Here is a 26830-nt window from a genome sequence, read left to right as displayed (position 1 = left end):
ACAGGGTTTTTGCTACACATATAGAAACATGAATGGACTATTATGTCACTTTTATTTTGAGAAAAAAAATTGGCACCTTTTGACCTTGGCTCTATATATTATATATATATATATATATATAATATATATATATTATATATATATATATATATATATATATATATATATATATATATATATATATATATATATATTGAGAGTATGCGGTTAGACTAAGGGAGTTAATTTTTGACATTTTACACGGTTTAGTCCCTTGATTGAAGCATATATTTCTTCAAAATGGCGACCAATCCTTTTAACATAATGGGCACTGTATCGAAAAAAAAAGCTACAAAGAAAAAATTGAATACGACATAAAATCGGAAAACTGGACAAAGACTTATCAAGACTTATCCTCCAATCACGTACCATCATATCTCTATCTATTTATCTATCTATCTATCTATCTATCTATCTATTTATATAATATATATATATATATATATATATATATATATATATATATATATATATATATATATATATATATATATAAAATATATATTATTATATATATATTATATTATATTATTATTAATTATTATTTATTATTATTATATTATTATTATTAATTATTATTTATTATTATTATATATGATTGATGATGATGATGATGATGATGATGATGATATGATGTGATGATGATTTTTCTTCTTCTTCTTCTTCTTCTTCTTCTTTTCTTCTTCTTCTTCTTCTTCTTCTTTCTTCTTCTTCTTCTTCTTCTTATTATTATTATTATATTGTTATTATTATTATTATTGTTACTATTATTATTATCATAATAATAATAATAATAATAATTATTATTATTTTTACCATTATTATTATTATTATTATTATTATTTATTATTATTATTATTATTATTATTATTATTATTATTATTATTATTATTATTATTATTATTTTTTTATTATTATTATTTATGTGACCCTCCGCCCCGAACGGGGGGGGGGGGGGGGGGGAGAGAGAGAGGGAGAGAGAGAGAGAGAGAGAGAGAGAGAGAGAGAGAGAGAGAGAGAGAGAGAGAGAGAGAGAGAGAGAGAGAGACTGCTTGTATGTGCACTGCAGAGGGCGGGAGCTAAATAGAATAAAGATATAAATATGCGTGTGTGTGTGTGTGTGTGTGTTTGTATGTGTGAAAGAAACACGAGGGAGACAAAGAGAGAGAGAGAGACTGGTAGATAAAGAAAGGGGGAAAAGGAGGGAGGGGGTGGAGCAAAGAATAGGTAGGGATAGTATAAGAAAGCCCTTCGTTTCAAAAGAAGTCAAAGTCAATCAATGGGAAACATATTGACCAATGATATTGAAATTTTTAAAAATGGGACTGGTCAAATCATGTTGCATTGTTTCCATTTTGAGTCAGATGACAGCTTGAAGAGGAGGGGGTGGGGCCTAATTTGCAATGACTTACATGAAATCATATAATTGAATCACCTTGTTTGAGCTGCAACCTCGAGTTATTTATGACATGCCACTCGTTATCACAACCCCTTGTGGTCAATTGTCAGCTATTAAACTCTCCTCCCCTTTTTCTTTGGGTTCACTCACATTGTTCATTGTCTCAAAAGACCCCACCCTCCCTCCCATCCCCAATGAATACACGATAAAGCAAACCTCTCTCTCTCTCTCTCCCTCTCTCTCTCTCTCTTAGTTATTTATTTATTTATTTTTAAAAATATATCTCTCTCCATCCATCTCTCTCGCTCTCTGCTTGTTTCTCTTTCTTCCTCTCTCTCTCTCTCTCTCTCTCTCTCTCTCTCTCTCTCTCTCTCTCTCTCTCTCTCTCTCTCTCTCTCTCTCTCTCTCTCTCTCTCTCTCTCTCTCTCCTGTAAACAACAACGCGATAGAAAGTGACAGTGCTCTTAGTGCAAGGGAAGTAACCGTGGATGGTAAATGCGTGACGTCATCGGCATACTCTCAATATATATATATATATATAGATATATATATATATATATATATATATATATATATATATTATATATATATATATTCTGATTCAAATCAGAGCCTCAGCAAAACCAGAAAATAAAGTATCTTTTGAGTATTGATGATAAAAAGCGATATGATAGAATACTACAAATCCGAGGACTAAAGACAATAGCCAGCTACCGAGCTATCAGCAAAAGGAGAGGAGAAGGGTCATCATTAATGAAGTCAGATGGTCTAATGTTTGAGTTGAGCCATTACACTCCCAAGACATGAAGAAGCAAACAGTAAAGCAATTTAAAGATAAAGTGATAACAACTCATTATTGAGTAATCAATTGATACAAAATGCCATCAATAAATATATCACCTAATTAATTAATTACATTACATATTATATAAATTTGCGTGATATGTTAGAAATGGTATTATTGAACACGTTGCATCAACATCATGGCAATAAATAGATAAGTTAATGTCTCCAAATATGTCAAATATGAAACAGCATGCAATCATTTAATATAACAGGCATAAATTCCATGATGAATTGAGATGGTAAAGATTTTGAGATGATTGTAAATGTAACATTTTACAATTTTGAAACAATAATGAAGACAACAAGGCAAGAATGAAAGCACATTTATAATTTGATTAAGAGTTTGAGGAATGGTTTTCAATGCTGGCACTGATCATGGCAATGATGAAAATGATATTGATGATGATGATTGCTTTGGTAACTAAATTTTAGTTTTGGGATTTAACACCTGATGGTGAAGGCAAAGAATACTGTTATCGTAATTATGGAGAATGATTGTGCTCATTGATTAATACTGATAATGAGATCAAATTGAATATTGTCATACTGTAATATTATTTTATTACAGATAAGTCGATGTTCAGGAGACCAGAAAAAAAAAAAAATCAACTCATCTGAAGGTTGACTTAAAAGAAGAGCATCTTTGTACATCTTTTGTGTTGTTAACTCGCCTTCTGGATGGAAAGCATGAAAGAATAAAAGGTCAATGACCAATAATAGAGACCACAGTAGGGCACAATATAAAACCAATCATGAGAGTACAACTAAAATTGCAGGCATATAAAAGGTTATTCATTAGGGAATAATGTTTGTTTGTTTTTAAGGGTTTTACAGCGCTTGAAACACATTTAGGTTATATCAGCGCCAGTGAAAAGCAAGAAAATAGGACAGTCAAATTCTAGAATTACAATTAAAGCACCCAAGAAAAAAAAAAAAAATACAAAGGGGAACTGGGAACAAATAGGGATCAAATGTAGATTCTAAGAGTATACCATCAATGTACTTAGTTTGAGATCACCTATAAGTCTCATTCGGACACAACTCAAGATCCAAAGAGGAACACACACAAATGCTTACATTATACATTCAAAATAACAAATATAATAATACATAACAGAGAGATGATTTACAAGGAAAAAATATAATCTCCAAAAACAATAACTATGCATTTGACTGTTTTCCTCACTATGGGAGGACAGGAACCCCACCCAGAATCTGAATAAGTTGTATGGCTCTGAAAAGGGCCGGTGTATAAATAGACCTGTAAATGAGCTCTTCAAAAATTGACTGAAATTTTTCGACAATCCAGTCAATTGACCGAGAATTTACAAGTCTAACTAAATAAGGCCCTGACAATGGCTAGTATAATAATTGTGGACCTTAGAAGGTCTATTGAAACGAGGCTTGCTGCACATACTGGCCACGATTATGAGAGTTTGGAGATGATTGAAGTAATATCACCACTCCAACATTTCTGCATGGTGTATAGTGATAGTAACCACAGGATGTCTTCAACAACAGTATAACTGACACGAGGGTGATCCATGGCAAGATCATCAATAACATCCAATGTGGGAGAGAAAAAAACTGGAACAAAACGGAAACTGACTCAATATCTAGAGGACCTTGACTTTGCCGACCATATTTGTTTATTGTTGCAATCCCATCAGCATTTACAATCAAAAACAGACAAGACTTGTCAAGGAAGCAGCACAGCGTGATTTAAGAATAAACACCAAGAAAACAGAGGTGATGAGACTACTAAACAACAACACAACATTCACCTCAGTAAATGGAAACAATCTTCTTTTTGTATGATATTGTGCACAGAAGTTTCCCAGCCATTGAAAGAAATGTGTCTTCTTTAAAGAATTACAACGCGCAAATACCACAATGATTTGTGTCATCTTGTTACCTACAGTTTTCACCAAAGGCTGACAATAACTAAAAATTTGGATATTATTTCCAATAAATTTGAAATTTCATGAAAAAATGAGGCAACTCAAAATATTTGGGTTTAATGCTAATCAATATTTAAACAATCATTTTAAAATGCTTTAACGTTGATGCAGTTTTGGATTACTTAGTCAAACAAAGATTTCTGAATAAAACAACTTTTTTTTTGCCAATTTTTTCATTAAAATTTATATTTAAAAATTACATCAGACTGATTTGCGAACAAGGCCAAACTGAGTCTCCCAAAATTCTGTAGCTGGTCAAGATAAGTAAGGAGTGAATGCAGGAATTTGAATTCAAACATGTTTAGGAAGCCAGACAAAAGCTGCAAATGGAACATGGAGCGAACCAAGTCCAAATACTGGCTTCCTTTCTTTTTCTTTTTCAAACATCAAGAGCAAAAGGAGTTTTGGAATGTAACAGTCACCAAACTTAGTTGTTGGCTCTGAACACTATCACTTGTTCTTACCATGGACATGGCATCCCCTTTACTTTACAGAGTCATTTGTATTTCATTTTTTCAAATTGGAGAAACGTGAATGGCACGAATCACTTTACATCCTTTTAACTTTTCAACAAGCAGCAGGGGTCATCATGGTGAAAGAATAAACACACAATTCACTCTCTTGCACATGTTTTAATTCGTCTTGCAAACCACACAGCATCTGAATCTGTTGAGAAGTAATAAGGTGAGAACACTACTTTATATTAATTTTTTTTTTTTAAATAGAAAAAAACAAACAAATCCTGGAACCTCAACCACAAAAAGAATTAAGAAAATTAAGAAAAGAATTTGAAAATGCTAACATCGAGAATCAAAAATGTGTAATTTTGGAGGATAAAAAAACCCTAAAGAAATGTGAAAATCCGGTGCAGTCACCATTTCATGAGTAATACTGAACACCATTCAAAGTGTTGTGACAATGTATAAATACTCTTAACCTCATATTAATTTCTGGAAAACTGCAGCTTACCAAAAATACATAATTTGCAAAATTTCGTATCTTTCACATTGGCATCATTTTTTCGTTAGCAATTGGTAGCTAACATTTCTGACACTGCCAGTAAAAGCAAATAGAAAAAAAAAAGAATTCCAAATTTCTTGGGCTGAGGATTAAACCAAAAGAAATAAGTCTGCCCTATAAATATGTAAAGAAAAGAGAAACGCTGACTCACATATTATAATATGTTGATATAACACCAAAAAAAAAAGACTTTTCGCCCTTAATCTTCCTCGCAAGACAAAGTCATTCCAAGAGGTGGAGAGACAAATATAATTCAACTGAAGTACAACCTTTCAATAACGACACCCTGGATAGTGACATCCCTTGAATAACAGCATGGCGCCCTGGTCCCAGTTTTTGCTGTATATTGCTAGTAACAAAAAACTCAATACAGCGAAATACATTAAAAAAAAAATAATAATGAATTGAATTTGGAATGTACAATCTAATACAGTCCACGCTGTCTTTAAGCACAGTCATTGTGAGGAGGCTTAGACGTATTTAATGCTGAAGTGTCTTGAGTTTGAAGTAGACATAATCCAAAGATTTCCATGACATAAATTTCAAGTCATATCTCTTTATAAGCTGGTCATGATCCCATAACACGATGTGATGTTGCTCCATCATTACCCATTGTTATGGTGTTTGTTTGGCTTTTATTTTGTTAGTTTAGTTTGTTCTTTTTTCTTTAGTTCTATTTCTATTATAATAATTCATCAGGTAAAAATGGAATAAAAACAATTTGAAAACCATAAGTAATTTGTCATAGTGGAGAAAGTTGGTTTTGGTGAAAATAATTCAGTAATTGAGCTTTGATTGCAACCGTGCATAATCATATGTAACTGTGTTACTAACACTTTCCTTTCTTTGTTTCTTGTGTGCCTGTGTGTGTAAGTGCATAAATGTGTCTGTGTGTATGCCTGAATGTGTTTGTGTTTCCTTATGCGTCTGCTTTTCTCTCTACCCCTCATTCACCTTCTTTCCATCTCTCTTTCTGAAACTCACAGATATGATGACTCTTTAGTTCAAAGATAACAACAATTAACAATCAGAAAATCGGATACGGTCTTGTAACAAAGCATGCCTGAAGCTGAAGCTACAATGTTTCAAGGAGTATAGTTTAAATAGAAAAAATTAGGTAGGAGATAATTAGCGTGCTTGAACAGGAAACATACCTAATGATGGCGTACTTAAAGACGGCATGGTCTGTATTGCATTTACAAACAGGGCTCAATTTGGATAAATCATAACAACAATCTTGTTTTCATCAGTAATAATCAGTAATAATGATGAGCCTCAGGCTATGTTGAAACCCTAATCAAATCAATAATACAGCTGTCTTCATGAAAAATGTTTGGTTTATATTTATATCTTGATAAATAAAAACAATGAAGGGCAGATACAACGACAATGCTCATATTGATATGACACTAAATGCCCATTACTTTTTGCTATAAAACATAAATAAATAAAGATATTGAATAGCGACATAGATTTTACCCAGAGGTGATTATACAGACGTAGCGATCTTTCAATATCAACAAAATTCAGTCTTCAAAAGACAACCCCCCCAGAAAACAAGAATACAATTTATAGTTTGCTCCTGTTAGGTTAAATTAAAAAAAAAATACAAAAAAAAAAACAAAAACAAAAAACACCCAATGAAAATGCAGATATCCCACTATGAGATAAAATAACAACCAATGAAAGTGTGAAAATATAGTCAAATGACATCCTATGAATGGGACCAATCCAAATTGCTTTTGTCACACTGCTTTCCACAAGACTGAAGTAACAGCTCTGCCTCCTGTACAGTTCAAGCCACAATGTCAAGAGCTTGGAAACATTTATGAATTGCTCAGTACCATCCTGCTATTGACACAGTACCTACATTGTCATTGATCAAAGGCATGTTCCTTTGATGGGACAAAAAGAGATAAAAAGCTAGCTTAGGGGAAACTGCAAGTTGAAAGTGAGCACACTCACTGCACTACTTAAGATTTGTCTCACTTTGTCCGACCTAAGATGCGGGCCTTGAGGTCACCAGTGGTGAGGACAGGGTCTAAAAAATTTATTCCTGGCCTTCAGATACAGTACTCAATAAATGAATTTTTAAAGTCAAATTCGGTGAAGCCTCCAAAATTTCAAAATTGGACCTTTGAAGGGCCACTAAATCATCAAACTTCTCTTATTGTAATTGTTATCTCACATTATCCATTTGATTGCCTTTAATTTTTTTGTAAGGACGGATAAATCAACATGATGCATGGGTGCAAGTAGGTCAGGCCAAAAACGTCTGCAATCCATTTCCAATAAATTCAAGGCCTGAAACTTATTTTTAAATGTGACCCATTGCCTCAAAATGGTATTATGTTGAGATGATCTAGATATAATCCATTTCAAAAAACCGGGAATCTGGGTTAAGCCAGAAATCTTGCACCCATGATGATGCTTATATCAACAGTTTACTGTTGTCCCAATCATGTAAATACATCCGTCCTCGACTGTAGGAAAATTTGTGATTTCAACGCAGTTCAGTTTCGCTGTTTTAAGATTAAGCTGAGGCAGCTATGCTCACCTTGGAAGCCCTTGCCCTTCCAAAGGGACATAAGTGAGATTCTCCATCAGACATCACCAATGTGTGTCCTTGACTTGCCAATCCTGTGCCAAATTGTAACTCGGAAGTTTTTCCTAACACCATTTCCTTACCGCTGCCTGATGCCTGGGTAACTTTTTGAAAGGGACACACTTTGTATGTGTAGTGGTCAGCATGCAAGGTCAAGCACTTTTTACTCAGAGGGTAAAACACTCCTGCTGGTCCGTATCTCTGTTGTATTTAAACATGAAGCAATTTATAGATATTAAATTACAAGACATTTTCTAGAAAGTTATTTGATATATTTGTATGATAAACAGTAGAGATATTGATATCTATCCCTGAACTCACTTACAAGTTGAGTCATCTAAAATCTCGATGGAAGTTCTTCCCTAAAAAAAATAAAATTATTTTTGAATATCTTTGGGCTGACAGCAGGACAGACCAAGGGGCAATAATATCATGGGTTGTAATGACTTAATTGGGAAATTGAAGGATATTTTGGTCATGTGTGGGACAGCTGACAAAGCCTCCAAATGAGGGACTGTCTCACAAAATGCGAGACACTTGGCAGGCCAGGTTCCCACTTCACACCCGAGTATGAATGTGAGTAAAGAGCCTTTTCAAAGGATTCAACCATGTGCTGGTCAGAGTGGGACTCGAACCCAGGGAGTGTCATACCTCAAGACCATACAGCTGTCGCATAACAGCAATGATGTCATAAAATCCTGGTTCCCTGTATACCAAAACTCATAAGCCAACTCATAAAATAAAAGCAAAAAAACAATTACTTAATACATTATTGTGGTATAACCCACCAATTTGTCTCTTTCCCCGAGTTCTACTTCTGCCTGTTTGAGATAAGCCTCCTGCAGTTTCTTCCCCTGGGCTACAAAGGCGTCCTTCTGTCTGTGCAGGGCAAGAATGTCTCCACATCTGTCTGAACAAGGGGCATGATCCACAACAGCTCTTGGCTCTCCAGCTTTAGGAGATCAAAATTAAAGAAGGTAACATGAAAGTCAAAGAAAATATTTCTTCATTACAATTTTATCTATTAAGGAAGTTTGTCAGGAGTCCCATTCTCCTTGTACTGCTAAAAAATCTTACAAACTGAGGGAGATTATTCCACATTGTGGGTCCAAATTTCATGAGACCTATCTAAAGGGGATACTAACAATTTTAATCAAGATTCCTCAGAGGTACACAATGTTTATTTTGAATATAGAAGGTGGTGAAAAAAATCAAATACACCAAAGCAGATAAGGTGTGATTTTGTACTCAATTATAGCCTTGTCTGGAAGAGAGAGGGAGAGAGAGAGAGAGAGAGAGAGAGAGAGAGTGAGTAAGTACTCTGCCAAAATAGTTATGATTTCGTCTTTGTTTGATAAGAAATAAACTGCAATGATTTGAAAAATTAAACAAAAATAAAGAAAAAAACTACACCCAAAACTTATAGGATATATATATATATATATATATATATATATGGATTTGCCGTGTTGAGATGCTGGGTGATTGTATGGAGCTTTATTGAAGGTTTCTGTTCTCTTTTGTGTCAGGAATGTGTGTGCCGACCACGGGGAGGTGGTTTCCGAGACAGATTCCCCGGGAACGGTGAGTGGTTCACCATAAACGAGCTCTGCAACTGACACGCCGATGTCTTCTTTGGGAGCCGTTCGGAGACACAAGCAAAGCCCATGGCAGTTCGTCCGATGGAACCTTTCAATCATCCCATTGGATTGTGGATGATATGCTGTCATTCTATGGATGCTAGCGCCAAGGTGGAGTGATACTTCTGTCCAAAGAGCGGAAGTTAATTGTGGTCCGCGGTCAGATGTGATGTCTCGGGGTGTTCCGAACCTGGAGATCCAACCATGGACTAGAGCATTTGCACAGTCTTTTGCTGTGGTACTCCGTAAAGGTACAATTTCGGGCCAACGGGTGTTCCGATCTATAATTGTAAAGAGATGAGTATGCCCGTCGGATGGAGGCAAAGGGCTGACTAAATCAACATGAATGTGGCTAAAACGTTTAGCGGGAACTTCAAATGTCTCAAGTGGGGCTTTGACATGTGTTTGCACCTTTGATCTCTGGCAAGGTAAACACTCGGTTGTCCATTTATTTATCTGTCTTCTCATGTCGGGCCATACAAATTTGTCAGCTATCAGCCTCCTGGTTGTGTTCCTTCCGGGATGAGAAAGGTTATGTATGATGTCAAAAACAGATCTGAAATTTTCTGGAACAATCAGGAAAGGTTTTCCTGTTGCTGTATCACATTTAAGTATAGGTCCGTCTTCCGTGATTGGCATAGGGACTATGTTGAGGCTTGGGTAGGCGGTATGGTAGGGAGTTTGGTTTTCTTCGCCCATTTGGTCCTTTGCCATGTCAGCGTAGTCTATTCCGAGGGTAACGCTACTGATCCAAGCTCTAGACAGACAATCAGCTACTGTATTCGACTTTCCGGATATGTGGCTAATGTCCATGGTGAATTGAGAGATGAAAGCAAGCTGTCGTTGTTGTCTGGTGTCCAAGGATCAGTTGCCTTTGCCATTGCATCGGCGAGTGGTTTGTGATCGGAAAAGGCAGTGAACTTTCTGCCTTTGAGGAGGAAACGGAAATGTCGGATGGCTAAATGTAAGGCAAGGAGTTCTCTGTCGTATGTGCTATATTTTTTCTCTGGTGGTCTTAGTTGGTACCTGAAAAAACCTAACGGTTGCCATTTACCGTCCACAAATTGTTGAAAAACTGCCCCCACAGCCAGGTCGGACGCATCTGTTGACAGGGTAATAGGTGCTTCTACTTCAGGATGAGCCAACAAGGTGATTTGAGCGAGTGCTGTTTTGCTGTCTTCGAAGGCTTTTGTCATTTCTTCAGTCCAAACCAATTTATCATTTGGTTTCATGGCCTTCATTGATTGGTAGAGGAGGTGTAATAATTCTGCCGCGTGGGGTACGAACCAGTGATAGAAATTATCATTCCTAGAAATTCTTGCAGGCCTTTTGTCTGGATGGGGGAATGTTCCAGATTTCGTAACCCGATGTCCCAGAAAATCTATGGTGGTTACACCAAAGACACATTTCTCCAGGCGTATTACAAGGCCGAAATCGTGGAGTCGTATAAAAACTTCTTTGAGATGAAGTTTGTGTTCTTTTTCATTTTGGCTGACTGCGAGGATGTCGTCTAAATAGGCAAGCGTGCAGCTCATTTCCTGGAAGAGTGTATCCATCAGACGTTGAAAGGCTTGTGCTGAATTATTTAACCCGAAAGGCATCCTTAGGAATTCAAAAAGACCGAAAGGGGTAATGACAGAAGTTTTGGGCAAATCGTCGGTATGGACGGGAATTTGGTGGTAACCTCGGAAAAGATCGATCTTTGAAAAAATAGATTTTCCTGCCAATTGGGTGGTGAAATCGTGAATGTGAGGTATTTGGTTGCAATCTGGGGTTGTTTTTTCGTTGCGGCGACGGTAGTCTCCGCAGGGGCGCCAACTGCCATTTGATTTGGGTACCATGTGTGGTGGTGATGCCCACGGACTGCTTGATTTCCGAACAATGCCCATCTTTCCCATTTCACAAAATTCTTCTTTGGCTAGGAGTAGCTTATCTGGTGTAAGTCGTCGGGCTCGGGCGAAGACAGGAGGGCCATTGGTTGGGATATGACAACGTATGCCATGTTTGACTTCTTCCAAGGAGAATGTTGGTTGTAGCAGCTCTGGAAATTAGTTCAGAATTCTTCGAGATGGATTAGACGTTGTTTCAATCATGGCTAATTCCTGTGTTTCAATCGTCTGGACTGAACATGGTGATGAAACATAAAAGTCTGCTTCGATGAAATGGCCCCGGTGTAAATCCACCAACAAGTTATGAACACGTAAGAAGTCGGCGCCGAGAAGAGGATGTTTAACTTCTGCAATGATCAAGCGTGCTTGGTACACACGAACGTTGATATTCAACGACATGTTGCGCGAGCCATATGTTTTAATAGTTTTGTTCCATTTGCTGCTTGAAGCGGTGGGTGTGAAGGGCAGGGATTTTTGTCACGCCAGGTCGCTGGGACGATGGACACTTGTGCACCGGTATCAACAAGGAATTGTGAGCCTGAAAGTTTATCTGTCACGAAAAGTTGCTTGTTACTACCAGGGCCAACACTTGTGACGTTTAAAGTTGTTGACCCTGTCGATCGTTTCCCTGTTCTTTATTGAGGCCGAATTTTTGACAAGGGGGCAAGCATTTCTTCGCATCTTTTCCGTATTTCCTATGATACCAGCAGAGTGCAGATTGGGGTTCTGTTGGGGTTTTCTTTGTATATATATGTCTGATCTGGTGTACGTTGTCAAAATGTGTTGATATGGAGACAAAAAGCTGATCTGCCTCTTGGGCCAAAAGTCTAGGATTTGTTTTAGAACTTGAGTTTGCAAGAGGTGCGCGGATGTAGTCGGGGAGCTGTTGCAAAAAAATGTGATGAAATAGGAAACAAGGTTCGTGGTTACCCAGGAGAGCAAGCATTTTGTCCATCAGCACCGACAGTTTGTTGTCACCTAGGCCTTGTAAATTAAAAAGGGATTGGGCTCTTTCTTCCTCTGTCATTGGGTAGGCCGAAAGTAAAAAGTTTTCAATTGTGTCATATTTGTTGTTTGTAGGAGGTGCAGTCAGGATGGACAATGGGTGGTTTGCTGTGTCTGTGTCGAGTGCCGAAACAACATGATAATACTTTATTTCATCTGCGAGTATTCTGCGAAGCGCAAACTGTGCTTCGGCTTGCGCGAACCATGCCACTGGGCTTGTTGGCCAGAAAGTGGGTAGTTTAACAGCTACTGCCGCTAATTCCATATTTAACTTGTTTGAAGTTAATATATTAGGTTTGTGTGGAGGTGAAAAATAGGTCTCACCTGTCGGGGTCACCAATGTAGCATGGTAAATGATAAATTGAACACAGTAGTTACTCAAGAATTCGTGTTGTTTATTTTCGAGTGAAACTAAAAGTGGAAGTGAGTCAGACAAAGAGAAAGATACAACATTACAACGTTACGCAATTCACATATAAAAGAGTTCATCAGAGTTCGATGATTGCCACATATATATATATAATATATATATATATATATATATATATATTATATATATATATATATATATATATATATATATATATATATATATATATATATTATATATATTATTGACCGTCTCACCTTTGATCCTGATGAAATTGGGAGGCAGATTACCCTTCCATTCATCACTTCCATCACAACAATCACAGATACCATCATTGACACGACTGGAAGGCACAAACTGGGCTGGGGACCCTGGGATTTGACGACGACAATAGAATCTGAAAAACAGATTTATGAAACATATTATTTAATATACCTTCCTATTTTAAACCTAAGCTATCAAAAAATCAAAGAAAATTAAGAGTAAAATTGCAGGGGATGTTTCATCTAGCTTATCCGAGTTGTAATTTCAAGACAAGAAGTTATTAGCTCATATCCAATCTGGTTTCAAATTGAAAACATCTATTTATGAAGTACCATTGAAGAAAAAGTCTCCATCTCATGTTTACAGAGCAATAAATAAAAACCAACATCATCGCCTCCACAACTCCCCTTTTCCTTCCTTCGAATGAATATTTCAGTAGTTCTATTTTTACTTGAAAATTTAATAAAAGGTCTCCTCCTTCTTCTTCTTCGGGACTGTTTTTTTTAGCATGTATCAAATATACCTTCCATCTGGACATGCTGAAGTTCCAGGTTCATCTGAGGAGTCAGCACAATCACAGAAGTCATCATTGATTTGGTCTCCTCTGAGTCGAACCTTATAGATTAGATATAAATAACAGCAGCTTTTTATATATTGATAATTTCGTAAAAGCACTTTGAACTTTCGGTGATTTCCTTAGCAGATGTATCATAAAACATTAATGAAAAACATTAATGAAAAATTGCATTAAGAAATGTTTTTAAAAAATTAAATTACATAATGACATGACATCATTTACTTGTTGTAATTATTTGAAAAAGATATTTCCAGAGAGTCAGTGCCAATCCCAGTTTCTGAAACATATGATAGTAACAAATGCTAGCTAACTTTTGGATATTAGAGTAAAATCAAAAGGTTTTGTAATATTGCCTAACAGATGTCGTGTCCCATCCTAAATTTTAAATGTTGCTGTTGGCCAGGGACCCATTGTAAAGCTTTGAGCATGTTTAGTGGATATTGCACGATATTTTTGGCTTTGCTTTGAATGTAAAGAGTTTTACAACACATGTCAAACTCACTTTAATATCCTTGAAACAATGAAACATGTTCGATTCGTCAAGTTTGTATTTACTCAAATCATTGGGATGGACTCCTCGGATATATTTGGGCATTTCATTTCCATCAGTGTCCGATTTTGAGCCAGGTTTTCCAATAGACCTAACCTTTTGCACATCATTTCTCTGGTTGTTTTTACTCCTCATTTTATTCTTTTGATTTGCTTCCTTTATGTAATTGTTTTCTAAGTAAACATTTTTAGTAGCTTCTTCTTTCTTTTTGTGGCCAGCATATCGTTTCATTTTCACATCTTCATTTCTATATGAATTTGCGAGCTGAGCTTCCTTGTCATCAATGTGAAATTTAATGTCTCCATCTATTATTCTATTGCGAGAAATAATGACTGGGTTGTTTTCATCATCACTCATGTCTCCACTATTAAGTATATTGCTTATGAACTTATTTGCTTCCATTTTTCTGGATGCATGACCAAGTTGGGACATGGTTAAAGCTTGAAGGAGGTAAAAAATGATACCAACTATCAGGATCAAACCTAATGTTTGATATTTTCGTCTGAAAAGTATTTTCATATTTAAAAATAAAATAGCTTTTACAAATCCCACTACGTAAAAGATCACATAGTTGATATAATTAAAAGAGGCCTTTGACCTTTTTAAACAGTAATAGAGAGCACTATCTTTTCATATGACACCAAGCTATATAGATGAAGTAATTCCTGCTTGAATAATGTCTGAATAAATTCATTCCACATTGTATTTGGAGTTGGAGACTTTATCCAGCCATTTGACTCTGAAAAAGAAAAATGATTATTATTTCATTTTGAGGAGAATGACTAGAGTGGTTATCCAGTAGGGGATGTTCTAGATAAATTTTGTGAAAAATGATATATTGGTGAAAGAGTCCTTGGGATTTAGGGAGCCATATCTCATCAAGATAATACAGAAACTAAAACTTGCTTTTTTTGGCTCTAGTAAGAGACATGACACCCCTGAAAATATTTTTCTAAGATGGTCACAAGACTTGTTTAGAATTTATTCTTTATTTTTGGCAACAATGTTTAGTATGAGTATGAGGGCCGGTGGCCCGTTGATGGTCTTTGGATCGGTCTCCACCAACTTGTGGAGGTCGAAAGGCTGGCTTCAATGGGAAATCGGTGCTGTATTTTAGATCCTGCAGGAAACTGTCAATTTGGCTTTTAAAGCTGTTTATGCTTGGCGCTGTAACTATTTTTTCAGGCAGGCTATTCCATGTCTCAACAATTCGCTGACTAAAGAAATTTTTTCGGATGTTTAAACGCAAATTTTGTTTGGCAAGTTTATAACAGTGGCCCTCTGTTCTTTTGTCCTTGTTAAATGTGAGGTAATCTTCTACGTTTACTTTGTAGAGACTGTTGGTCAATTTATAAGTTTCAATTAGATCTCTGAGTCTTCTGTACATGAGGCTAGGGAGGTCTAATGCTCTGAGTCTATCTTCGTAGCTGAGGTTTGAAATTTCGGGAACAAATTTGGTGACTCGACGTTAGACATTTTCAATTAGTAAAGCATCTGATTTATTGATGGGGGACCATACACAGTTTCCATATTCCAAGTGTGATCTTATTAGACTAAAATTAGATTAAAAATAGTGGTTAATATGGGTATGTCTATATAGTCGAAAGATCTTCTGACAAGTCCCAGGATTCTTTTTGCTTTGTTAACAGTCTTTTCAGGAATGGGTCTTTTTTTTTTTAGCAACGTTTTTAAAAATGGCTGCAATTTCTCTTGATCAACATAAACATTTGGCTTACAAATCATCGATAAAGTTACTCCACTCGGCAGGGTCCACATACAAAATTACCACTTTTGTCATGATTGGATAATTTCACATTAAAATATCCTTTCTTCTTTGTTTGGCAACATGTTTAGGAATTAGTCCTTTTTTAGCAAGATTTTGAAAATTTGACTGTCATTTCCCTGAAACAACATTAAACATCTGGCTAGCAAAACATCAGTAAATTACTCCGTTCGGCAGGGACGACATCTTTACGAATGTTTCCGAGTTTTTGGGATCGTAGTGTTTTTATGCACCTCCGCTGACAGTGTATCTTAACAGATCGTTTTTATACACCTCCGTCACGCATGCGCATCCCACCCAATTTCATCGGCGATATTGTGTTTATGGATTTGGACATGGCGAAAGCTATATTGTGGCTTTTGCAGGATGTATTTGTTAATAAATTCATATAATAATAATAATATTTTAAAAATTCGAAATATAAAACCAGAAAATAGAAGTTGCATTGAAGGTTACATAATTTTTTAGAAAGACCTTATTAAATGTGGTGAACAGTCAGGTGGCTCTGTAGCGCAGCGTACAAGCTGTCAGACTCTAAACTTGAAAGTACCGGGTTCGATTCCCATTGTAGACATTTTTAAAAAAAAATTTTATTTACTTTATTTTTGTTTGCTTTTTTTTCTTTCTTTTTTTTTTTTTCAAAAACTTTTTATCATGTTTTTAAAAAACTTCGATTTTAATTTTCTAAAATTATTTGTTTATTTGAGATCAGTATTTGTGTGCCATGTTTCTTTTTACTTTTGATTTGTTAAATTATTGTTATTATTCTTTAATTTATTGTCATTGTATAAACGTACATCGGTAATCACTAAGCAGCGTGCTAAACTACAATCTAAAACCATTTAAACCACATGGACGTATGCAGCACAATTTTCATTAATTTACCATCACCGCCAACGGAGGTGCATAAAAACAGTGCGTTTTTGTACACCTCCATGGAGATGCATAAAAACGTTGCGTTTTTGTACACCTCCAACGGAGGTGCATAAAAACGCTACCTTTTGGGATTTAAAAAAAATGCTCGTGTTTCAAGTCATATTTGATAGATATTCAGTGCATTTTTAGCTGAGAAAAGAAAAATGGCCCAATTAATTTCCTGTACTTTTTTGAGAAACTTTCATCATATATGAATATCAGTTTTAAAAAGCAGAAGGACGGAGTTGTTATGCCAGGAGAATAACATGCCATTGCCCACAAGATCAAGATGCATAATGATAATAACAATATTATAAGGCTGCCTCTATTCTCATCCCCGGGATGAGAATAGAAAAGCGATCGAGCTCTCACCCCCGGATGAGAATAGAAAAGCGATCGAGCTCTCACCCCCGGGATGAGAATAGAAAAGCGATTGAGCTCTCACCCCCGGGATGAGAATAGAGGTAGTTTACCCTTCTCGCTATTCTCACCCCTGTAACCAACAGGTAGGGAGGGTAACCTAGCCTAGCCGCCGTCCCTTCTCGATATTCTCATCCCTGTGTAGAGTCAGCTTAACACCCCCCCTTCCTCACTACTCTCACCTGATCATCTTCATCTCTCTCGTGACTACTTTTAGTGGTACTGGACGTAAGGAGGGTGAACATGCAGCCCCGCCCCTTCTCGCTATTCTCATCCCTGTGTAGGGTCAGCTTAGCAACCCCCCCCCCCCCCCACCCCCCATCCTCTCGCTATTCTCATCCCTGTTAACCAACCGGTAGGGAGGGTAGCCTAGCCTAGCCGCCGTCCCTTCTCGCTATTCTCATCCCTGTGTAGGGTCAGCTTAGCACCCCCCCCCCCCCCCCCTTCCTCACTACTCTCATCTGATCATCATCATCTCTCTCGTTACTACTTTTAGTGGCACTGGACGTAAGGAGGATGAACATGCAGCCCATTCTCATCCCCGGGATGAGAATAGAAAAGCGATCGAGCTCTCACCCCCGGGATGAGAATAGAAAAACGATCGAGCTCTCACCCCGGGGATGAGAATAGTCACTCCGATATTTATAAACGAACAATACTTGAAATAAATAAGGTGTCAATAAACCATTCGCTTAGAGACTGGAAACATGCGGTAGATTATCAGACTACTAACTACAGTAATACTGATATAATATAGGAGTAGCAGCAATAAAAATAAAACAGGTCTACAGTTTGTCATCACCAATGTTTACATTCTCGTGGGTGTGTAGTGTTGAGATGGGGGTGCTTTTTCGTCAGGCTTCCACGCGATTAGTTTTCTTCCCGTATCGAGCATGGTAACCCTGTACAATGCACTAGAGATCTGAATATTAAATTTAATTATTTATATATCTTAATTGAGGGTTCGATAAGCAATGGGAGTGTATAAAATCTAAAAGGTTGACAAATGTCGAAATTGTACTCAATCTCTTCCACTTCCATGACAGTCTTACTCTTTTTCTTTTGAAGATTGCGACAGTCGTAAATTTTTTGTTGTTTTTTTTTTTTTTTTACTTTGATCATCTGTGATTTGGAAAATGGCTGCCGTCCCAAGGAAGTGTCAACAAGATTCTAACACTCCCCCTTTGTGAGATTTGAACGCAGTGGAGTGTATTTTAGTAGGTCTGCGTTATAACAATGTTTAAGGGTTTGAGCATGATTTACACAATGCGATTATTATCAAAGGACTTGCTCTTATAACAGAAGCATGATCGATTTATTTTCGTTTTTTAGTGTTATGAATTGGATATTGTGTTTCTATGTCGATGGAGAGGTTTTATTTTTTTTCTATATTACAAAACAGTTTGACTTTTGTTTCAATTTCTATCTTCTTGTGTAAATTGTAAATGAATTGAATGAAATTTCGGGAGGCCTTCCGAAAGCTCCTACTCCTACATCCCCAGTATTCTTGTTAGTAGTAGAGGGTTTGGGAGGGGGACTTTTTTTTATAATGTTCTAGTAGTAGTAGGGTGTTTGGGAGGGGGGAGACTTAAAAAAGTTTCCCCCCTTATCTTATCCCGGTACTACTGCAAACTCGGGGACCCAAATAATTTTCGGGGTTTAAAAGTCTAGGTAGGAAGAAAGTTTGGGAGGGGAGAGCCTTTAAAAAAAAAAAAGTTTTCCCCCCTCCCAAAACCCAAAAATTATGGCTGTCATTATTCCCAGACGCCTGTCTGGGGATAATGAAAATTCGTTATCCCCAGACAGGTGTCTGGGGATAAAGAAAATTTGTTATCCCCAGACGCATGTAGCAAGTGGGCAGAAAGATTTTATGCAAAATGCCAAACTAGGCGTGAAAAATACCAAATATTCTGGAAAAAATACTAGTGGTTGTGTCCCAAAACAGTTAATATATCAAGTGATATTAAACACAAGATGAAAGTAAATAGTGATCAAATGTCAAATCCAGCTCTTTTAAAAGAATTATTTTAAAGCAAATGGATCAATGAAATTTCTTTTGTTACTTTGATCTGAAAACGTCAAACTGGCAATTCGACTTTTTATTTTCAACCAGGAAGAAAGTTGTTAATCATCAAATCTGTTCATAGTCCACCAACCATTTAAATTTTCACTACCTACCTACCTGTTAACTTTATTGATATTCTCTTGTTTCTAAAATTTGCTCATTCTGGCCACAATTTTGGTGATGACCGGGAATTATTTTTTATTTCGCGGACGAATTCCTAGGCCATGGCGTTGTTCGCCCCAAAGCCCAAAACCCAAAACCGACACCTGTTATTTTCCTGTCTTCTTCGCACAAGACAATATAATTTAGTATCACACGTCCACAAAACTAGATCCAACAACATATTTTTACTCGAATCAGAGATGAAAATAAGCAAAAATGGTGGAAATATGTTTAGCTCATATATGAATTTAAGATATTCCGATATCGGTGTGGACAGACAGCTCAGTGGGTTAGGCCACCTTTCATTTTACTCCTTTTAGCTGCACAGATTCGAACCAGTCGCGACCCCCCCCCCCCCCCCCCACCCCCCCCCCCCCCCCTCACACACACACACTTTTTTTTTTTACTTTTTCTTTCTTTCTTCCCAATTGATGTTCATTGTTTTCACTTTTGTTCCGAGTTCCGAGCAAGAGTTTTTTTAATCAGTTGAATTTTTTATTTCTCCGATAATATTATTTCATTATTTAATTTGGTCTAGATCTATTATTGTTTTTTTAAATTATTTTTTTTTGGTCAAATGATAATATTAATAATAATAATAATAATGATAATAATAATATATAATAATATAATTGTAATAATTGTTATTATTGTTATTATTATTACTATTACCATCATAATCATTATTATATTATTATCAATAATAATATTATTTTTATTATTAATACTCTTATTATCATACTATTATTATTATTATTATTATTATTATTATTATTATTATCATTATTATTATTATTATTATATTATTATTATTATTATTATTATTATTATTATTATATCTATCCTCTATTTGGTCGCTCTCTGAATATTTCTGTTTGTTTTCTTTTTAATTATTTATTCTTTTTAGACACTATTTGAGATCGGAGTGGGGACGAATATATTTGCTAGAAACTAGGAAAAAAAACCAAGAGAGAGAGAGAGAGAGAGTTTAATATTTTTAAAAAAGAGGTGGGGAGAGGATGGATGGGACATTTATCCCTTTCAACGTTCTGTAAAAAGAAGACGGACTTTAAAAAAAAAAAAAAAAAAAGTGACGTTACCAGGATTCGAACCCACAACGTCGATTCTGGTCAAACTTCCAGGGCAGACGACTAAACCATTCGGCCATGACACCCACTGCGAAGTCGACACATATTGTGTATATGTAGTAACAACTGATTTTAATGTTGGTTAATTTTATGTTTTTATAGATATTTTATTAACTTTCCTTATTTCTATGTGCATTTGGAAACATTCCATATTCTGGAATGTGGATAATTGTTTAGAAGAGCGGAGTTTCAAATATGCTTCTGGGGATAATGAAAATTCGTTATCCCCAGACAGGAGTCTGGGGATAACGAATTTTTATTATCTCCAGACAGGTGTCTGGGGATAATCACAGCGAAAAATTATTTGGGTCCCCGAGTTTGCGGTAGTACCCTTATATCCCATTCAATGGTTAGTGTCTAGACAGGACTTTTTTTTTGGTTTTGTTTAATGGCCTTTTTTTAAAAATTGGCATTTATAGGAACCATATGGCATTCCTGTTGTGTGATGTTTTTGATTTAAGAAAATGATCATTTTCCTCCATCTCTTATTAAGATCGCTGTGATTATCCCCCGACACCTGTCTGGGGATAATGGAAATTCGTTATCCCCAGATACCTGTCTGGGGATAACCAAATTTCGTTATCCCCAGACACATATTTGAAACTCCGCTCTTTTAAACAATTATCCACATTCCAGAATATGGAATGTTTCCGAATGCAATTAGAAATAAGGAAAATTAATAAAATATCTATAAAAACATGAAATTAACCAACATTAAATCAGTTGTTCCTACATATACACAATATGCGTCGGCTTCGAAGTGGGTGTCATGGCCGAATGGTTTAGTCGTCTGCCCTGGAAGTTTTACCAGAATCGACGTTATGGGTTCGAATCCTGATTCCGCCACTTTTTAAAAAAAATTTAGATTCTGTCTTTTTTTACAGAACGTTGCAATGCAAGGGATAAATGTCCCACCCATCCTCCCCCCACATTTTTTTATTTTATTTTTTTTTTTTGCGCGAGTCTATTATTTTCTCCTTTTTGTTTGACCTTTTGTTCCGTTTCTGAGCATGAATTTCTTAAAATTGCTTTTATTTTTTTTTAAATTATTGTTTGTTTTTTTTCTCCTCTATCTGACCATTTGATCGCTCTCTGAATATTTCTGTTTGTTTGCTTATTAATTATTTATACTTTTTAGACACTTTTTGAGATTGAAGTGGGGACGAATATGACAATTTGCTAGAAACTAGAAAGGAACTGAGAGAGAGAGAGAGTGAGAGAGAGAGAGTTAAAAAAAAAAAAAGAGGTGGGTGGAGGATGGATGGGACATGTATCCCCTGCACCGTTCTGTAAAAAGAAGACGGAATGTAAAAAAAAAAAAAAAAGTGGCGGACCCAGGATTTGAATCCGCAACGTCGATTCTGGTAAAACTTCCAGGGCAGACGACTAAACCATTCGGCCATGACACCCACTTCGAAGTCGACGCATATTGTGTATATGTAGTAATAACTGGTTTAATGTTGGTTAATTTTATGTTTTTATAGATATTTTATTAACTTTCCTTATTTCTATGTGTTTGGAAACATTCCATATTCTGGAATGTGGATAATTGGAGTTTCAAATATGTGTCTGGGAATAACGAAATTTGGTTATCCCCAGACAGGTGTCTGGGGATAACGAATTTTCATTATCCCCAGACAGGTGTCTGGGGATAATGACAGCCTTATTAAGATACATGGGGCAACGTGCTCAGCAGTATGGTCTTTGCTTCATATCCAAAAGGCAGCGAGTTCGATCACTGCCCCTGCGCTGTGTGGCCTTGGGGCAAGTCACCTTGCCCTAGCTCAATTTGCGGCGCTGCACTGTGCTGATGCCTGAGTTATTCCAGTCTTCATTTGAGAGACAAATTTCCCTTATGGGATGAAGAAAGGGAATTCATTTTCTTTTTTTAATTTTTTAAAATTTTGTTTGTTTAAGAAATGGTATTAGTGTATGATAATTTGAATGTGTTTGTGTGTGTGTTGGGAGGGTGGAGGTGACTGTGTGTGAGTATTGTGAAATTTTATTTATATTGATAATTTTTCTGTGATTATAATGATTCTTTTTATCAAACACGAAGGGAGAAGAGTGGTATTGTTTAATGAAAACTTGTTAAGGTATGATATCATAAAGTTATGGAAAAAAATTAAAAAGGGGTCAGTGTTATTTATTTTTTTGATAAGCTGTGGAAGGATTTAGTTTGCCTCAGATTCTTTTAGTGAAACAAAGATAAAATATCTAGATTGAAGCTGTCGACACATACTTGTCAATATTTTTTCTTCATTTTGAGAAGATAATCCTTTCCTTTTTTTTTTTTCCTTTTTTTTTTCTTTTATCTGCTTTCTGGGTTTGTTTTTTGTTTTTTGGATTCCAGCTCTCAGTTTTGGGATAATTTGTCATAGTTTAACTTTGAGAATGAGACGAAAGCTAAATCAGTTTGAATCATGTAAATTGAGCTTTATTTTATTTTTTTTTTTGGTATAGTATTAGATTGTATATAACGATTATCAAATCCATTAAGATCGCTGTACTGCCAGTTAATGTGTTTACTTTATTTATCCCAAATAAAGATAATTTGTCTTTAAAGAAAAATACCCTAATTCAAAGAAATTGTAGCTATTTGGGATAATCTATAATTCAATTTATGTTTTTGAGAATGCCATTAATAAAAAATTTACCAACATAATATTTGATTTAGATTATTAATGTACCACTACATTAGATATTATTTGGATTATATATTTGAATAAATTGAATTTCTCAAATGTATAAAGGTGGACTTGTCAAATTATACTATGAATCTTGACACTTATATTTTTGTCAGCTATTTAATGATTTGAAACAGTGATTTTATAATAAGAATTAACAGTGAATGTTGGTTATATAACTTGGAAAATTACATATATGTATGAAAGTTACACAGCCCATTTAAAGGTTTTAAACCATATTAGCTTCAAACGATACAATAAGATAATTTTGCTTGTGTTTTGAAATTTGCCTTTTTTTTCTCTCTCTCTTTTTGACACAGTGTGATGAACTTCAACTTCCAACATGTGTCATTCCTTGCTCGCAACGAATTTCTATACATCAAGATTTGGACTGACTATCATTCAATAAAAGTGTTTGAAAACTTCCCTTCTGAAGCATGAGAAAGATTTGAATTTTCATCCTTTGGTGTTAACTTGAATATGTGTAATTTGAACTTATGGCTCAAATGAGACTAGAGAAGTTAAGGCTTATGAAAAAACGGTATTGCTCTAGTGTGAAAAAAAATGGCTGCCATGACTAATTGTGTTGATTATGGCCAGACAGCAGAAGATCATAGATCTCTCATTGTACTGGTCAAACATGCAGGCTCTGGCATTTCATCACAAATGTTCAATTGTGCATATGAAAGAATTTCAAAAATAAATGGTATTCATGTTGAGGGGCAAAAAAGACATATTGTCATTAATTATCGTAAGAGTTATTCAACAGATTTCAATTCCTGGGGTGATTTCCAAGCACATCGAAAAGTGTTAGGCCTCATCTCTTTAGGAAAATGTTCAGACCAATCAGAGTTTGATGAACTCTTTACAAATTATAAGAAAATAAAAGGGGAGTTTTCATCGAGCATCATAAATTCTCGTTTCATTGTGTTTGGTTTGAATACTGATGGTACGCCGATTTCTAATGATGAGATTGATAACAGTGACAACAAAATAGGAGAGCAGGGAGGGAAAAGTAGTAATGATGAGAAAGTTGACAATGAGAATGCTAATGATTCCACAATATGTGATAATGAAAATGGTGACAAGTTTTCATCTAATGCCATAAATAACAACACCCCAACATTTTCCGTTAAAAAATCTGCCAATGGTACATTAGCTCCGTTAGCTGAGCAGGAGGAAGACTCAGAACTTGATCAAAGTGAACACCTGAAATCTCATTTGGTGAAAACAAATAACTCAAAAGCCCTTGGTTCATCACCGAGGTCCATTGCTAAACGTCAACATAGCAACAGTTTAACCAAAGAGGGGAGTGGAGCGGAAATTGTGTTTTATCCAAACTTAGACAAGTCTTCAGATTTTGAGGATCGAATCAAAGAATTTGTGACATCTCTGTTTTATGTTTTGGAAGGCAAGCGTCTGGATAGATCATTTGAGCGCAATGATAAGCTCTCCCTCCCCTGTGCTCCATTTGAGAGGAAGGATTATGTTGGTGTCGACACTGATACAAAGTATGTTTTCTAAATAAAATTTTTGATTTAGATAAGCAGAAAAAAAAATAAATACATTGACTATACTGGGTGAATAAAATGTAAAAAAGAGAACTGAATTGCATTTAATATAAGATGGTCAGTATCTAACAAAAATGAAAATAGTAGAAAGAATTGTGTGGGTGTGTGCAAAGTGCAATTAAGTCTAAAAGCAAATGAATAAGTAATGTTTTGTTTTTGCTTAGACACTTTTTTTTTTTTTTTATGTGAGTGTGTTTGTGGCGCATTTTTAACAACTTAAATCATAGGACATACATGTAATGTAGCTTTTTGAGTGATTGGGTCAGTGTCTCATTCACTGTCCTAATAGATATTCCATGGAGGATACTGGCACCATAGACACACACAACTTGCAGACTATTACATGGCTCACCTATGATTCTTACATTTTATCTTCATCACAGTCTTTGAATTTTATAAACTTCTCAAGTTATAAATTGTGACTTTTATCACCAGCTAAAGTAGATGTGACTCTTAATCTTAACCAAAATAGACAATGAGTTAGAGTGTTAATATCCAATGTTTTATGGCGTGTCAAACAAAGGGGTCCGTTAAAAGGAATAAAGAGTATAGAATAGATGGAATATTCATTAAATGTAAGATTTGTGTTACCCTTTTCAAATATGTTTTAAGATCCATTGAATAAGTGATATTTATAGTTTATAACTGTAGTAATGATGCATAGCTGCATAGAGCATTTAGGACACATTATTTCTTTAATGAACAAGAATAGACAATTATTTCCCTTAACTAATGGGAAAATGGCTTACTTTTGATATCATTTCATATTTTCTCACCTTTATTTCTTGTTTCTAATTTTAGATCATTTCGTAAAAAATGCATGGGTCGACTCAGGAAACATCTTGGTGACCTGTGTCTTCAGGCGTCTATGCCTGGGGAAGCCATTTTACATTATAATACATCACTGGACCTTCTCAAGTCTGTCAATGATTTCCTTTGGATGGCAGGTTTGTAGTCATTTTAAGAGTGAAAAGGGAAAAGATCACCTTGAGCATTAATATAGCACAATATCCACTGAACATACTCAAAGCACTTAGAAGAAAATCAGACAGTAAATTTTTACTCAAATATTTTCCTTTATAGTGAAAAATGGGTCTTTTTTATTTTTTGTTTTGTTTGATTATTTGTTCTTTTTAATTTAAATTTCTTAATTGGTATTTGATATGAATTTTTGATTTTTTTTCTTACATATTTTTATTTCTAATCCGAACTTGGTCAATGGATTATTGTTCTGCATACTGTGTTGTTCATATATTTTCTGGTATCTAGCTAAATTTGTGTTATTGTGTCAGATTTTTGTTTTTGTTAGTGTAGTTCTCAATGTTTTACATTGCTTTTTGTTTGTTTTTGTTGCTGTTTAAAATGGTTTTCAATTAATTTTTTTTTAAATTGTGCATTATGGTTATTGTCTCTTATTTTTATGTTACTCTTTGACCTCAGACAATTGTAGCTCTTTTTTATTTTGAAAAGTTGCCATGTCTGTATAATTTTTATTTTTCACATGAATTATCCATTCAATTTTTTCTTTTTTTTTCAATTTCGATGAAAGGTTGTTTGGAAGGTCTTTGTTGCTCTTCAATCATTCTGTCTACCCCCAAGGCACAGCAGAACACAGGCTTGCGTAGAAATCTCTCCTTTCAAAGTAAAGGCTCTACACTTAATGTAGATACCAAGAGCAGAGCTGGTAGGTTGTTCAATTTTCTAGTGTATCAAATGTGTGATTTGTTTGTTCTTTGAATGTAATACATATGTAATGGTAGTGATGCCAAAACTCCGATTTTCACCTGAAAAACATCAGTCAAATTCCGGTTAGGTCAAATTGTTTCGAGGCCTTGCACCCCCACATAGTCATCACTGCCACTACTATTATAACCACCACCACCATAATGACATCATAAAACTACTTCTACGCCC

General features: G+C 35.5%; 2 protein-coding genes across 6 annotated transcripts in view; one reads left to right on the top strand and one right to left on the bottom strand.

The window, feature by feature from the left end:
* Positions 1-2265: 2265 nt before the first annotated feature.
* Positions 2266-18423, bottom strand: LOC144956678 (uncharacterized). Of its 4 annotated transcripts, none has more exons than XM_078887335.1 (7): positions 18336-18423; positions 14118-14904; positions 13562-13653; positions 13032-13171; positions 8659-8822; positions 7823-8071; positions 2266-4911 (listed from the first exon to the last, which is right to left on the bottom strand). In XM_078887335.1, exons 2-7 carry the CDS (start codon positions 14682-14684, stop codon positions 4813-4815), a joined length of 1311 nt encoding a protein of 436 aa, XP_078743461.1. In that variant the 5' UTR covers positions 14685-14904; positions 18336-18423; the 3' UTR covers positions 2266-4812. The 4 variants fall into 4 exon arrangements, with proteins under 4 accessions (XP_078743461.1, XP_078743458.1, XP_078743459.1 ...); XM_078887332.1 differs by having other exon boundaries at positions 18305-18403; XM_078887333.1 differs by having other exon boundaries at positions 18096-18356.
* LOC144956677 (trafficking protein particle complex subunit 9-like) overlaps positions 18379-26830 on the top strand; it is a 58498-nt gene continuing 50046 nt past the window's right edge. The window contains exons 1-4 of one of the 2 annotated variants that reach the window (XM_078887330.1): positions 18379-18500; positions 23666-24856; positions 25718-25863; positions 26466-26600. In XM_078887330.1, the coding sequence (XP_078743456.1) occupies positions 23910-24856; positions 25718-25863; positions 26466-26600 (1228 nt within the window). In that variant the 5' untranslated portion in view covers positions 18379-18500; positions 23666-23909. Of the gene's footprint in view, positions 18505-23665; positions 24857-25717; positions 25864-26465; positions 26601-26830 lie in introns of both variants that reach the window. The other variant, XM_078887331.1, reaches the window with a different exon arrangement.

This window comes from Berghia stephanieae, chromosome 11, assembly GCF_034508935.2.
Source record: "Berghia stephanieae isolate SIO BIC M18660-M18661 chromosome 11, UCSD_Bste_1.3, whole genome shotgun sequence".
Lineage (NCBI taxonomy): Eukaryota > Metazoa > Mollusca > Gastropoda > Nudibranchia > Aeolidiidae > Berghia > Berghia stephanieae.
Note: the sequence above shows the minus strand (reverse complement) of the source record. Positions and strands in the feature narration are given on the sequence as shown.